The 12,809-nt window shown below is 43.3% G+C and overlaps 1 protein-coding gene across 2 annotated transcripts in view; it reads right to left on the bottom strand.

Moving 5' to 3' along the window:
- The window catches only part of ANKS1B (ankyrin repeat and sterile alpha motif domain containing 1B), a 758,955-nt gene extending 746,385 nt beyond the window's left edge, over positions 1-12,570 (bottom strand). For both annotated transcript variants that reach the window (XM_054028751.1, XM_054028742.1), the window contains exon 1: positions 12,437-12,570. In XM_054028751.1, the coding sequence (XP_053884726.1) occupies positions 12,437-12,570 (134 nt within the window). The remainder of the gene's footprint in view (positions 1-12,436) is intronic.
- Positions 12,571-12,809: the final 239 nt, after the last annotated feature.

A 12,809-nucleotide genomic window follows, 5' to 3' on the forward strand; every position in this document is an offset into this window, starting at 1 on the left:
GTGTGTGTCTATATTGTTACAGACATACTTGCTGATAGGTATTTTGAAATAAATTACAAAAATATTTGAAACTGGCATGATTATATAGTGTTATTTTGACAAATAAAATGAGCAGAATTTTAAAATATTGTGCACAGACTTTTTAGTTTTTTGGTGCAGAATTCCCCCAGAAGTAATTCAGTGCATAAGGGGCTGCACATGACAGGGAACGCTCTGAGGACTTGGGGATTGGTGTTTGCCTTTCGCTAACCTGTACAAAGAGAATGAGGTCTGTGGAGGCCTGGTAGATAGTGCTTGTGCTGGGGGCAGATCCACAGCAGGCACAGACAAGACTCCCTCATCCTAAGGGATGGTGCTGATGAGGTGCCTCATAACACTGGGTACACCTATGAAGTGTCACAATGACATAGTCGACAGGATCTTACATCCACTTTGCGGATTAGCTAAGGATCAGAACTCCAAGCACTTGTAAACTAGAGTCTAAGGCTTTGTCTACACTACACAGCTTTTAGCGACACGGTCGTGTTGCTAAAAGTCGGGCAGTGTAAACGCTGTTTGTCAGCACTTTTGCCAACAAAATACTTCCACCCCCTACGAGCAGGGTGTGCGTTGTTAACAGGAGAGTGCTCCTGCCGACAATGAGCCGTTTACACTGCCACTTGCCGTGGCAAAACTTTTGTCTTTCGGGCACGGGGAGAGGGGCTTTTTTTAAGCACCTGTGAATGACAAAAAAATTGCCATTCAATTGTCAGTGTAGACAAAGCCTAAGAGTTTCACAAGTGAGACGATTGGGAACAGGCAAAGAAAAAGTGAGGTATTTTCTATTTCTTTATTTGGGGTAAGGGAAATAGAATGAAGAAAAACCCCAAAATGAGTAGCCAGAAACATACTCCAAACTGAATAAGCAGCAGCTAGAGGAGCAATGCACAGATCAGGGTTTAGTCACTGCAGGGAAAAACATTGAGGAATTGAGATTTTCCTTCATGAAGCAAGCTAAGATGAATGCAGGCACTGCCCGCAGTGAAAAGAGCTCTGCGGATAAAGCTGAGCAGCTTGGAGATGGCTAAAGCAGCAAAGAACTAGGAATACCAGATGTGGGTGGCTTCAGAGAAGCAGGCAGCAGTGGAGAGAGCACAGGCAGCAGCAGACAGAGGACAGGCAGCAGAGATAGCTGCATATCAGAGAGCCTTGGAGCTGGAAGCCAAAAGGTGCAAAGCCCGAGAAGCAGAACCAAGAAAGGAGAGGCTGCATGCCATAAGCATACTGGAAAAAGGAGAGATCCCTCAGGCACCAGGTACTCCTCCACTCCAAAGACCAGACGACTGAGACAAATTGTGCCCAAATTACAGGAAGACTGGTTGCATTGAAGAATATTTAAGCACCTTCAAAAGGATCTCCAGTGTACATAACATCCCTGCTGTCTGGAGAATGACTGTTTTGATCTCCAAGCTAACTGTAAAACTTTACAGATGTTTAATGATATGGATGTAAATGAGGCTATGAAATACATTTTTAAAATGTCTCTGTTTAAAAAGTTTCAAATTACACCAGGGCATATCACCTCAAATTCAGGAAACTCAAGAAGGTTGATACATTAGGTCCTGTAAAACATGTGCATTAAATGGTGGATTAGTTGAAAAAATATATAAAGAGTAAAGGGACAAACACCCATGACCAGCTGATAGATCTAATTGCTTGGAAGCAGTTCATTGAGGTCTGCACTCTCTCTCTCTCTTGTGCACGTATATATGGGCAAAGTGTGCACTGAGAAAGTGTTAACTGCTGTGGAGAAAACTCCAATATCAGTGGAAGCAGTTGCCAAAATAGCCGACTTGTACTTACAAATGAGATTATACAGGGAGTGCAAGCCCCAAAAGGAAGGGCAAAACGCTGCAGTAAGAGTGGGTTCCTGGTTTGTCCCTGGGAATCGGGAGGGGGTGAGGGAATGAAGTCTACCCCACCCCAGTACTGGTGTCTTCCCAATAACCCTGTTATCGGACCCCAGCCCAAGAAAGGAGCTCAAGAAAGTGTGAGTCATGTAGGTCCCTCGATCACATGAAAAAGCAATGCCCTAAGAATGGGGGAAGGATGTCCAATTTCACTCCCTGATCTGTTCAGGTTAATGAAGCTACCTTTGAGTCAGAGACTTCAGTAGTGGCAAAGGGAACTTTGGTTAACTTTGTCAGGTCTGACCTCTTGGAGGTAGACAAAGAATTTATAAAAATGGCCAAAGTAACTAGCAAAGTGTGCGGGGTGGGAAGACTCTAGTGCTCAGGTTTCCCTGGTCAGGAGAAATGTAAATCAGAAGAGTCCCTTGATTTCAGGAGAAGAAATAAACCTGCCAGCTTTAGGACTATTTAACAATGGTGTCTTTAGCCTACATTGAATTGGAAGTGGAAGTTTTAAGTGGTACTTTGAAAGTGGGGCTTCTTGAGAAGTTACCAGCTGGTTTGTTGGTTGGTAATGACATGATATTAATGCCCAAAGCTATTAATATTGTGGCCCATAGTAAAAGAGACATTTCTCTGAGTTCCCAGGACTGAGCTCTGAAGAAGGAAAGGCAGCATTTTTCTTCTGCATGGAAAAGTTTAAACGCTGTATTAAGTCAACGTTCAGTTGTAGACTTTTGAAAGAACAACCATAATGTGTTGTTCAGAGTTATGAACATTTCAGAGTTACGAACAACCTCCATTCCCGAGGTGTTTGTAACTCTGAGGTTCTACTGTACTGGTCTAGTTGTCATGTAGAGATGCTTTCTCTCAATGGAGTTTCCAAAGGCAAACTGATGTAATTAAGTGTCTAGGTATAAAAGTATCAAGAATTATTAACAAACTAGTGAAGATAAATGTAGATCCTCTCTCAAATAGTTAGGATACCATCTATTTGTATCACTTTCTCCCTGAACCTGTGGAGAAGGGTTAACACAATAAAAATGAATATTCTGCGTAGGCTCCTCTATAGTCTAAACAACTTGCCTGTGTATATTCCTTTCTGTGTTAGGGACTGGGATATAGGCGGTCTGCCCTAGTAGTCAGAGCAGGAGTCAGGTTTACTGAACAAAGCATGGGTCCAGGGTGGGGAATGAAGTTGATGATCAGCACCAGAGTCATTTGCGGGTTACCAGAGCTAGGGTCAAGTCAGAGTCAAAGCCAGGAATTGAAGTTGAGAGTCAGAGTCAGGGTCATATACCAAATGCCAGATCCAAGGGACAAGCCAGAGTCAGAAGTCGGAGCCAGGGGTCAGAGCCAGTACTGGTAACTGATGGTTGGAAGTGTGGCATAATGGCAGAAACCCAAGGAGAGGCACAGAGCAGGAGCATGGTGGGAAGCAGGAGCAAAGGCAGGAGTTGGGTACAGACCAGGAACAGGGTTCGGTGCAGAATGCAGGATGCAGACACAAGCAGGGTCCAATACAGCAGCAATAGCCAATCACCTAGTTACTCAGACACCTTCCTGTGACTCCTTCTGACTTAAATAGCATGGTTGGAGCTGGGCAATCCTCCAATAAGGGATCCCGTGGGTGGTGCCTGGGCTGAGGTGTAGTTCCTGTAGCTCTTCTGCCCATTAGGTTTCAGCAAACATTGGGTGAAGGCCAGGATGTGACAGCTGTCTGGGAACACACAGGCCTAGGTTTGAGACCCAGGACATCCCAGCACACACACACACTCTCAGGATGTCAATAGGCAGGTTTTCTCAGTATGCTTCTTGTGAAAGGTTTTTACAGTTTGCAGGCATGGACTTTTTCAGCAGGCTCCCAGGAATGCTCTTCAGGCCTGTAACCTTCCCAATCAATCAAGTACCACAGGAAGGAGGAGTTCAAAGGTGACAGGGTTGATCTGTCAACAGATTCAATATGGGCCAAAGAACTGGTGATCAAGATTATGGGATGGTCTGTCAGTATGGAGATGTCTTGCTTAGAGCCATATCTTTCTGACCTCCAGCAAAGATGGGTCCTTTCTGTCATCACTGGTCTGCATACCTCTTGTATTCCTATTTGCTTCCTCCATGTGGATCTTTAGCTCCCCCTGAATACAATGGATCAGTTGTGCCCATTCTGACGTTGCCAGGTTGGGGGAAGTTATGCATAGTTCAGGATGGAAACGGGTGGAACTCCTAGTTTGCAAAAAATAGGCTTTGTCCCAAAAAGGTGTGTTCGGCATTATTATACGTGTTGGGCCTCTTTGAGGTAGTGTCACCACACCTTGAAGGCAGTCTTGATGGCCAGGAGTTCCTTATCTAGGATTTCATAATTTTGCTCAATGGGAATGATGTTTCTAGAATAAAAGGCACATGGGTGCATCACTTGCTAGGGCCCAGGTCTCTGGGAGACAACTTCTCCAATTGCCAGGTTGGAGGTATCTGCTTCCACAATGAAGACTTATGTGGTACCAGGTTGAGCTAGTAAGGGTCAATGGTAAATGCAAGTTGTAAGTGCTCAAAGACTCTTTGGGCCTCTTGAATCCAATTGAACTGGGTGTTCTTACAGAACGGGTTCAAGGGCCGATCTGCCCTGAGAATTTTGAGATGAACCAGTGGTAGAAATTTGTAAAGCCCTGAAAGCACTGCAGTTTGCAGATGTTCCAGAGTACTGCTCACTTTTTTCAATTTGGCATACAGTCCATGTTGGCGATGCCCCTCCAGGAAGTTCAAACATGAGTTGTGTGCTGTTTGGGATTGCCTGAAAAAATAAGAATATTATCAAGGCATACTACTATGTATTGATGTAGGATGTCCCAGAACATGTCATTAATGAAGTAATAGAATGTAGCAGGGGCATTTGTCAGGCCTTATCTCTAAAAATTCAAAGTGGCTATAGCAGGTCTGAGAATCTTCCACTAGTCTTCAGCCCTAATGCGCACAAGGTTATGTGCCCCCTGAAGGACTAGTTTTGTAAATATTCAAGTGGCCCCCTACTCAGTCCAACAGCTCTGGATCAGGAGCAGCGGGTACAGATTTCTAACTGTTATCTGGTTCAATAGTCTACACAGTGAAGGAGGCTGCCATCTTTCTTTTTCACAAAGAGAACAGGTTCCCCAGCAGGTGAGGTGGATTTACAGATGAAACCTGTGGCCAAATTCTCTCAAAGGTATGCACATAAGGTTACTAGCTCAAATTCAGACATGGCATAAACCTGGCTGAATGGGACTGTTGCCCTGGGCTGTAAGTCTATAGGACAATCATAATCCCGGTGGGGAGGTAGAGTCTGCATTTTTCTTTTCAGCTCTTTGATTTTAAGGGAACCTGCATGGTCAGGGCTGTTGTCTCATCCATAAAATTATCACTAGTGCCCAAATAAATGAGGGCTCATTGCATGGGCAGTTGCCGATGCTGGCCCAGGATCCATAGCCTAACAGGCACTTGGAGTTGTGGCACCTCCTGGTGGCATCCAGTGCGCGTCCCTCTCAGGACTTGTGTTTGGGACTCATGGTTATACCTTACTTTCATGTGCAGATTGGACCAGAACTGGGCTGGCTTGTCCTCCAGATCTTTAGGGTTGGGCTTCAAGTCAGGCAGATGGAGACAAAGTGGCCTGGCTCACCACAATAGTAGCATAGACTGAGGTGTCACCATCTGTCTTTTTCTTTTGGGATAAGTTGCCAGTGAGCAGAGTCCATCTGTATCTGCTTAACACACTGAACAGAGTTTCATGGTTGTAGCTGACACATGGTTGTGGTTGACACAGAGGATGTGGAACCACCTCCTTCTCTCCTTGCACAGCTCCCACAACTGGTTGTCAAGTGGTACAATCAGCTCAATAAAGGTGTCCAGGCTTGCTGGAGTTTCCACTGGAGCCAGAACATCCTTGACCTTGTCACTCAGACCCCATCAAAAATGGAATAGCTGGTTGCCTCATTCCACTCTGTGTCCTATGTCAGTGGGCGAAAGTAAGCCACATAGGCAGCAGCAGTACCCTGCCCCTGCCAGAGCATCCTGAGGACATCCTCAGCCATGCAGGCACAATGAGGTTGTTGAAGACTGTTGACATTGCCTGCCATACGGCATCCCAACTGGTTAGTACTGGGCTGTTGCCCTCTAATAGAGGGCATACCCAATCCAGTGCTTCCCCCATTAGCGGGTTGAGTACCAGGCCTACCTTGGACTGGTCGGAAGAGTACACTTGCAGCTGAAGTAGGAACTGGAGAAAACAATGCTTTATAAACTCACAGAACTTCACGCCACGCCCATTGAAACGTTCCAGCAACAGAGTCACAGGTCCCTGCACGAGGAGTTGCAGTCCAGAGGCCAGCTTTCTCTGCACGGTATACCACCTGATTCTCTGCATCAACTGGGTAAAATGGGCCTGTGTTGCCTGGCAGTCCGCCTGGAGGCAGGCTACCAACTCGGTGTTTTCAGGTTCCCTTTGGGAAGAAAGCCTCACTGGTTCCATTCTGCAGCGCCTTCCACAATAGCAGTCCAAGCAAAGTGTTAGGGAATGGGACATAGGTGGTGTAGCTTAGTGATCAGAGCAGGAGTCAGGTCTAGTGGACAGAGCAGGCATTCAGGAAGGGGAAAGAAGTCAACTGCTGATTACCAGAGCCAGGGATCAAGCCAGAGTCAGAGCCAGGAATCGAAGCTGAGCGTTGGAACCAGGATCAGATACCAAACAGCAAAGTCAAGGGTCAAGCCAGAGTCAGAAGTCAGAGCTAGAGGTCAGAACCAGTAACTAATGGTTGGAAGCGAGGCATAAAAGGCAGGAACTGGAGGAGAGGCAAGGATCAGGTGTAGTAACCCTGGCACGGGCACCTGCGGCAGCTGTGATGCAGCAGCACATAATGATATCCTGGGGAGAGAGATGGTCAATGAGAGGGCAGCTCAAGCTGGGTAGGGGTCTGGGAATCCAACCGAATGAGACAGTTGGAAAAAGCTGTTAGAGAAGGAGGGAAGGAGAACAATCTAGATGCTGAGCTGGCTGATGAACCAGAGCTGGGGTATGAGCTGAGGTGATAAAAGAATAGGAGAATAAAAGTAGGGGACTGGGAAGTGAGAAGATGGAAAGAAAGAAAATAGGAAAGGTTTCATGTCAGGAGAAGCAGAAAAAAAAATAGACCTGGGTACGTGAGCAGACACTATTAAAGAAGGGAAGCAGAGGGAAATAAAATCTACAGATTTGCCAAGAGAGTATCAAGGGGAAAAACTGAAAGGAAATATAATTGGTGAAAAAGCAAATTGCTCGAAAAGCTGTGTTAAAATGAAAACAGATCCTGAAAACAGTAAATGAGAAGCTCCTCACGGAGGACCTAAAGTAAACAAACAGAGAGAATGACTCTTTGAACATCTATTGAAAGAACACAGGTCAAAGGTGCCTAATAGGACAAAGGAGGGCAACTGGTTGAAGAAACTCTGCTTGTGGATAAACTTGTGCAAAGAGATACAGCCACAGAAACACTGAATCTGCGGAGCACTTCCAGCTGAAGAGAAGCAAAGAATCAGACAGCAAGAGTAGAGCTGGACTTACAACCAAGGGGAGGAAAAGTTCATGCTTCTCTAAAGTGACCTGGTATATTGTTGAGTAACTTCTTTTGTTCTTGTTAATAACAATGTATTTGGTATTAACTGCACAGAACAAGGAAGAGTAGCCTGTACAAGCTCGCAAAGGTTACTGTGTTCATAACCTATAGTTTATTAATATATGTGGCAAGTACTTAGTAATGTTCTATATTATTTAACCCCCTGGTACAACTTTTGGGTTTTCCCTTATAAAGATCTAAAAATTTTAAATAATCCTTTTTGTTTGACTCTGCCTTTTCTTACAATTACCATAGCCTAGCCTAGCTGGCTCACTGCACAGCCACAGAGCAGGGTGGGAACCAGCAGCAAAGGCAGGGGTAAGATAGGACCCAAGCAGGAATCAGGAACAGTGTTGTGGGCAGAATGCAGGCACAAACAGGACCCAATACAGCAGCAACAGAGAATCACCTAGCTGCTCAGACAACTTCCTGTTCCTCCTTCTGGCTTAAATATCATGGCTGGACCAATTGGTGAAGCTGGGCAATCCCCCAATCAGGGATCCTGTGAGTGGTGCCTTGGCTGAGGCTGTAGTCCTACTAGCTCCTTGGTCCACCAGGTTTCAGTAGACATTGGGTGGAGGCCAGGATATAATTGCTGTGTAGGAACTCACAGACCTGGGTTTGAGACCCAAAGTATCACAAGCTTATTTTAGAAAATTAAATAGCATTATTAGAGCCTTCCTGTGGAGCCCTGGTCAACTCTCATGCTTATTGTTTTAAACACTCCAACTCTTATAGAGAAGGGGGTGTTTGGGTTCCCAACCTACAAAATTACTATTCAACTTTTATGATGCCATAGACGTCAAACAGGTTCCAGCATGTGAATACCCTTACACCCATGTGGGTGGAAACTGAACATGCATAATACATCTTATTGCCCCTGCTGGTCCCCTCAATTTCTCTTTTGTCCAATGGAGAAAAATAAGGTGACTACGTTGGTGGCTGCACCAAGGGTCTGGGCTGTCCCAGCAATGAGGTACCAAATTCACCCTCACAGTCATGCAAAAGCACCCATTTGGCTCAACCCAGACTTGCAAATTGGGAACAAACCTATATTTAGAAGAACTGGCTGAGTATGGGCATCATGTAGATTTCCCAGATGGTCAATAATGAGGCCTTTGTCCCTTTTCTATCGCTAAAACAATGTTATGACCTGCCTTCCTAAGTGGACTTGCAGTACTTACAACTAAGACACCTGATAATTTATCCATTTTGTCCAGAGGCCCCAGAACTACTAGGAACTTTAGAAACACTTTATAAACTCCCCAGGTCCATGTCCACTATGTATATTTTGTTAATAAAGAGAAACTCCATTAGTCTGGAGTTCTTGGTGAAAGGATGGGAAGGGGCTTTATCACAGCCCTTAAAAGAATCCCAGTGCCACGGCATATTACATAATTTTAGAAATACCTCTGTGGCTCTCAGTATATTCTTCTTATAACAAAAGATTTTTTCAAAATGAATTGGACACCACTGGGGTTGTACAAGATAAAGGCCTTATCCTCTAATGACTGTTAGCACTTGAAGAAAGAAAAAGGAACCTTGACACATATCCTATGGGACTGTCCAACAGCCAGGCAAGTGTGGAAAGAAGTGGACACAAGAGTTAAAACAGTGCTCAATTTCAGCAGCCAAACCTCAGTCAAAAGTTATACCCTTGGTTAGTTACCTGCTAAACTGGGTTTAGCTCCACCACAAAGACTTTGGTGTTTGAGGGCTGCAATGATCACCAAGCACATTCTTCTACAAAAATGGAAGAGTACGCTTATGCCTAGAATATAGCAGTGGTATTCGGAACTGTCTGAGTTAGCAGCCAAAAGAAAGAATAGCCTATCACATAGAGAGCAATCATACAAATTAGAAGAAAATTGGACCCCATTTCTAGATAGATGTGGATAAAAACATGTTGAGATGGCTTAAAGCAGGGGTAATCAATAGGCGGACCATGAAGCTGATCCAGGGCTGGAACCATGCCCGCTTCCCAGTGCTGGATCCCCCCCAGCAGAGGGTGGGCAGCTGGGCTGGGGTGTGGGGCACAGTGTGTCCCTGGGCGACTGCTTGTACAGCCTCAGCTCCACCGGCTGTAGTGCAGGGATAGAGGGGGCGAGCAGCGATGTTTGCGGGGGGACGTCTCCACCACTCTGTGGGCAGCCTAATGTGTCTCCACTACACCCTCCCCCTCCAATCAGGGGGTGATGATGGGGTGTCACATGCTCACTCTGCAATCCAATCAGATGGCAGAACTGATTCAAATTGTTCTCTGCTTTCCCTGGAGACAGTAGGGCTGGCTGGACCTGGGAGCTGCTACTTGTGGGCCCAGGCTCCACCGGGCAACCCAGTGGATAAGTGCCTGATGGGGTCCCGCAGCATTTTTTTTAAACTTTTGGCAAATTGAAAAGATGTAAAAAATTATTTTTGTGTCAAACAAAACATTTGACCTGAAATATTTTATTTAGATTTGGAGCGTTTTTTACACTTCAATTTTTTCTAAAATAAAAATCTAAACAAAAAGCTATTTAGAATTAAAAAACTGAAACATTTCATTTTAAAAAAAAGTTGAAATAAAAAAATTGTAATAATGTTTTTGTTGTGTTTTTTTAAACCAAAACGTTGTGGCAAAACTGACACAAATTTGCAAAATGCTTTTATGTTGCCAAATCTACATTTCTCACCAAAAAAAGTTTTGGTTGAAAAATTTTGCTCAGCTCTACTTACTACACCTCTACCTCGATATAACGCTGTCCTCAGGAACCAAAAAAATCTTACGTCATTATAGGTGAAACCGTGTTATATTGAACTTGCTTTGATCCATTGGAGTGCGCAGCCACACCTCCCCCGGAGCACTGCTTTACCGGGTTATATCCGAATTCCTGTTATATCGGGGTAGAGGTGTACTATGAGTAGTCCAGGTGACAAAGTCATAGTACTATTCACTGTAGTAAATGCTACGCCCAGTAGTAAGTGATTGCAGGATTGAGTCCATAGATTTGCACTTGTATCTATCAGTTCACTATTTAATTCTTTCATAATTTTTTTAAATTGTTGTATGTTGTATTTTTATTTCTGAAATTGTTCAAAGTTTCCTGTTTACAATTATTTGTTTTCTAAAGGTTTAAAATGCTTATCCATTGCTGTGTTTTGAGACATAACATTAGAAGTTTCATAGTCACAATAATATACTAGTTTTATTTTCATTACAGTAAAACAAACCAAGGTGCCCACTGTAGAGAAAGAACATTTCTGACTTTATACAGTATGAAATGTTTACTTGGTCACTAATAATCAATTACTACCATAACCCATTAACCAGTTTTCTATTATATCCATTTGTACATTACACAAACCACTTTGTAAATGAATCTAATATACCCATTTTCTATAATCCGAAAAACACAAGCAAACACACTTTCCTGCAGAGATTTATAGGACTTGTGATTTACAATAAGAAAGTAACAGTGCAACAGAAGTGCAGAGGGGACAGCTCTAAAAAAATTAACTACATAAATATATCCAGTTGAAGTGGTTCATAAATGGATAATCATTGCACTGAAATGAACTTCATTCTGGTAAAAATGTGTTGTTACAAAGAAATATGTATCACATTTTAATAAGTGATGCTTATCATTTAAATGCAACCAATTGTCTCACATTTTTCTTGCTAAGCAGGCTATTCAATTACAATACCAAAAGTAATTGTACAAATGTATTTTAACTTTGGCCAACATAGTAGTAATTAAATAAAACTTAATTGTGCTATGGCCATTATGGCATCACAGAACTTTGATAAACTGTGTGGGTATCTAAACTGTTGTTTATTGCCATAACAATTTTAAAATAAATTTAAAATAGAGTTAAATTGGTATAATTTGACAGGAATATTACAATTCCTACTATGGAGAATATCACATGTAATATAAATAAAGTGGCTTGGGCCCTGGAAAATAGAGATTTACTGCCAATAGAATCTCAAGTAAGTTAACCTTTCTTGCCTTTCATTTAAAGAATTTCCATTAATCTGGGTCTGCTTCTTTTCTTCCAGTAGAGCACATTTAATGATTAGTTCAAGTTTTAGGTCAATAGTGTTTCAATTCATTCTACCTTGCTGTGCTGTGTCTAGTGTAGTGTATAGCACTGGCAGCAGATTGTGTGCTGCAGACCTTTTCTTATTTGAAAAATGTCAAATGTCATAAATGCTTGTGATAATGCACTTCTCACGGGCAACATGATGAAACTTAACATCAAAAGCCCTGTTACACACTGCATGACATATGACTAAAGACTAAAGTTGACTCCAGCTAGATATGACCAGTATCTCAATTTTACTCAACTAAATCCAGATACCTTGAAAGTACCACTGCTATTACCTAACCTGCTCCATAAGTTTTACACCTACTCTGTGTTGATGACCTCCCATCAAAAGGTTCACTTTCTTCATTGTATAGACTCATTATCATGGTATGGTTAATTTCTTCTAAATGTGACAGTAATAACTATGGGTGAAAGTGTGGGTAAGTTGTGGCTTTTTCCATATAACTACAAACACACAATAGCTTCTCTGTTATTAACAAATGAATCACATATTAAAAAAGCATTCAAAGAAGAAAAAATAACATTCTAAAGGAAACGTGAGAGTGACTACACCATTGTGCAAAGCAATCCACCCAATAAATGCATAAATTCTGCACCAATGCTAGTAATATATCAGAAACAAGTACCCTGCTGACACATTGAAAGCAGGGAATTCAAAATTACTATTTTAATATAATGAATGGCTGTGACTTTAAACACTGACACATTGTAGTTGTTAGCAAGAGTGAACAATTTATGGTTACTATGAAGAATACAGGCATGAGGATGAGGGAGGTGATGATGGTGATGAGGAGGAGGAGGTTAATATCCCTAGCAGCTGCTGGGGAATCATGTCCCTACCTCAGTAAGCTGGATAGGGGAATAGTTCCAGATCCACTGCCCAGGATCCCTCCTTTCCTCCCCGACAGGAGTTTTTCCACGAGAGCCACATTCCCAGTGCGAGCAGCTTCCAGCAGTTCCTGGTCCTTCCCCATGGTCAGTAACCAAACACTCCCTCCCCCCCTCGCAAAATACTATAGATATAGCTAAACCCCTTCAAAAAATTCCCTCCCTCGATCAGATAATTTCCTCCTTGCCTAAAAGCCCTGCCTCAAATCTGGGCAGAGAGGAGACCCCTGCAGCCCCTACAGAGCAGCAGCAAGAGGGAGCAGGAGAATCACCTCCTAGTTACACTAGCTCAATTCTGGGTGGAGTGTGGCAGGAAAGCGGGGAG

This window comes from Malaclemys terrapin, chromosome 1, assembly GCF_027887155.1.
Source record: "Malaclemys terrapin pileata isolate rMalTer1 chromosome 1, rMalTer1.hap1, whole genome shotgun sequence".
Classification (NCBI taxonomy): domain Eukaryota; kingdom Metazoa; phylum Chordata; order Testudines; family Emydidae; genus Malaclemys; species Malaclemys terrapin.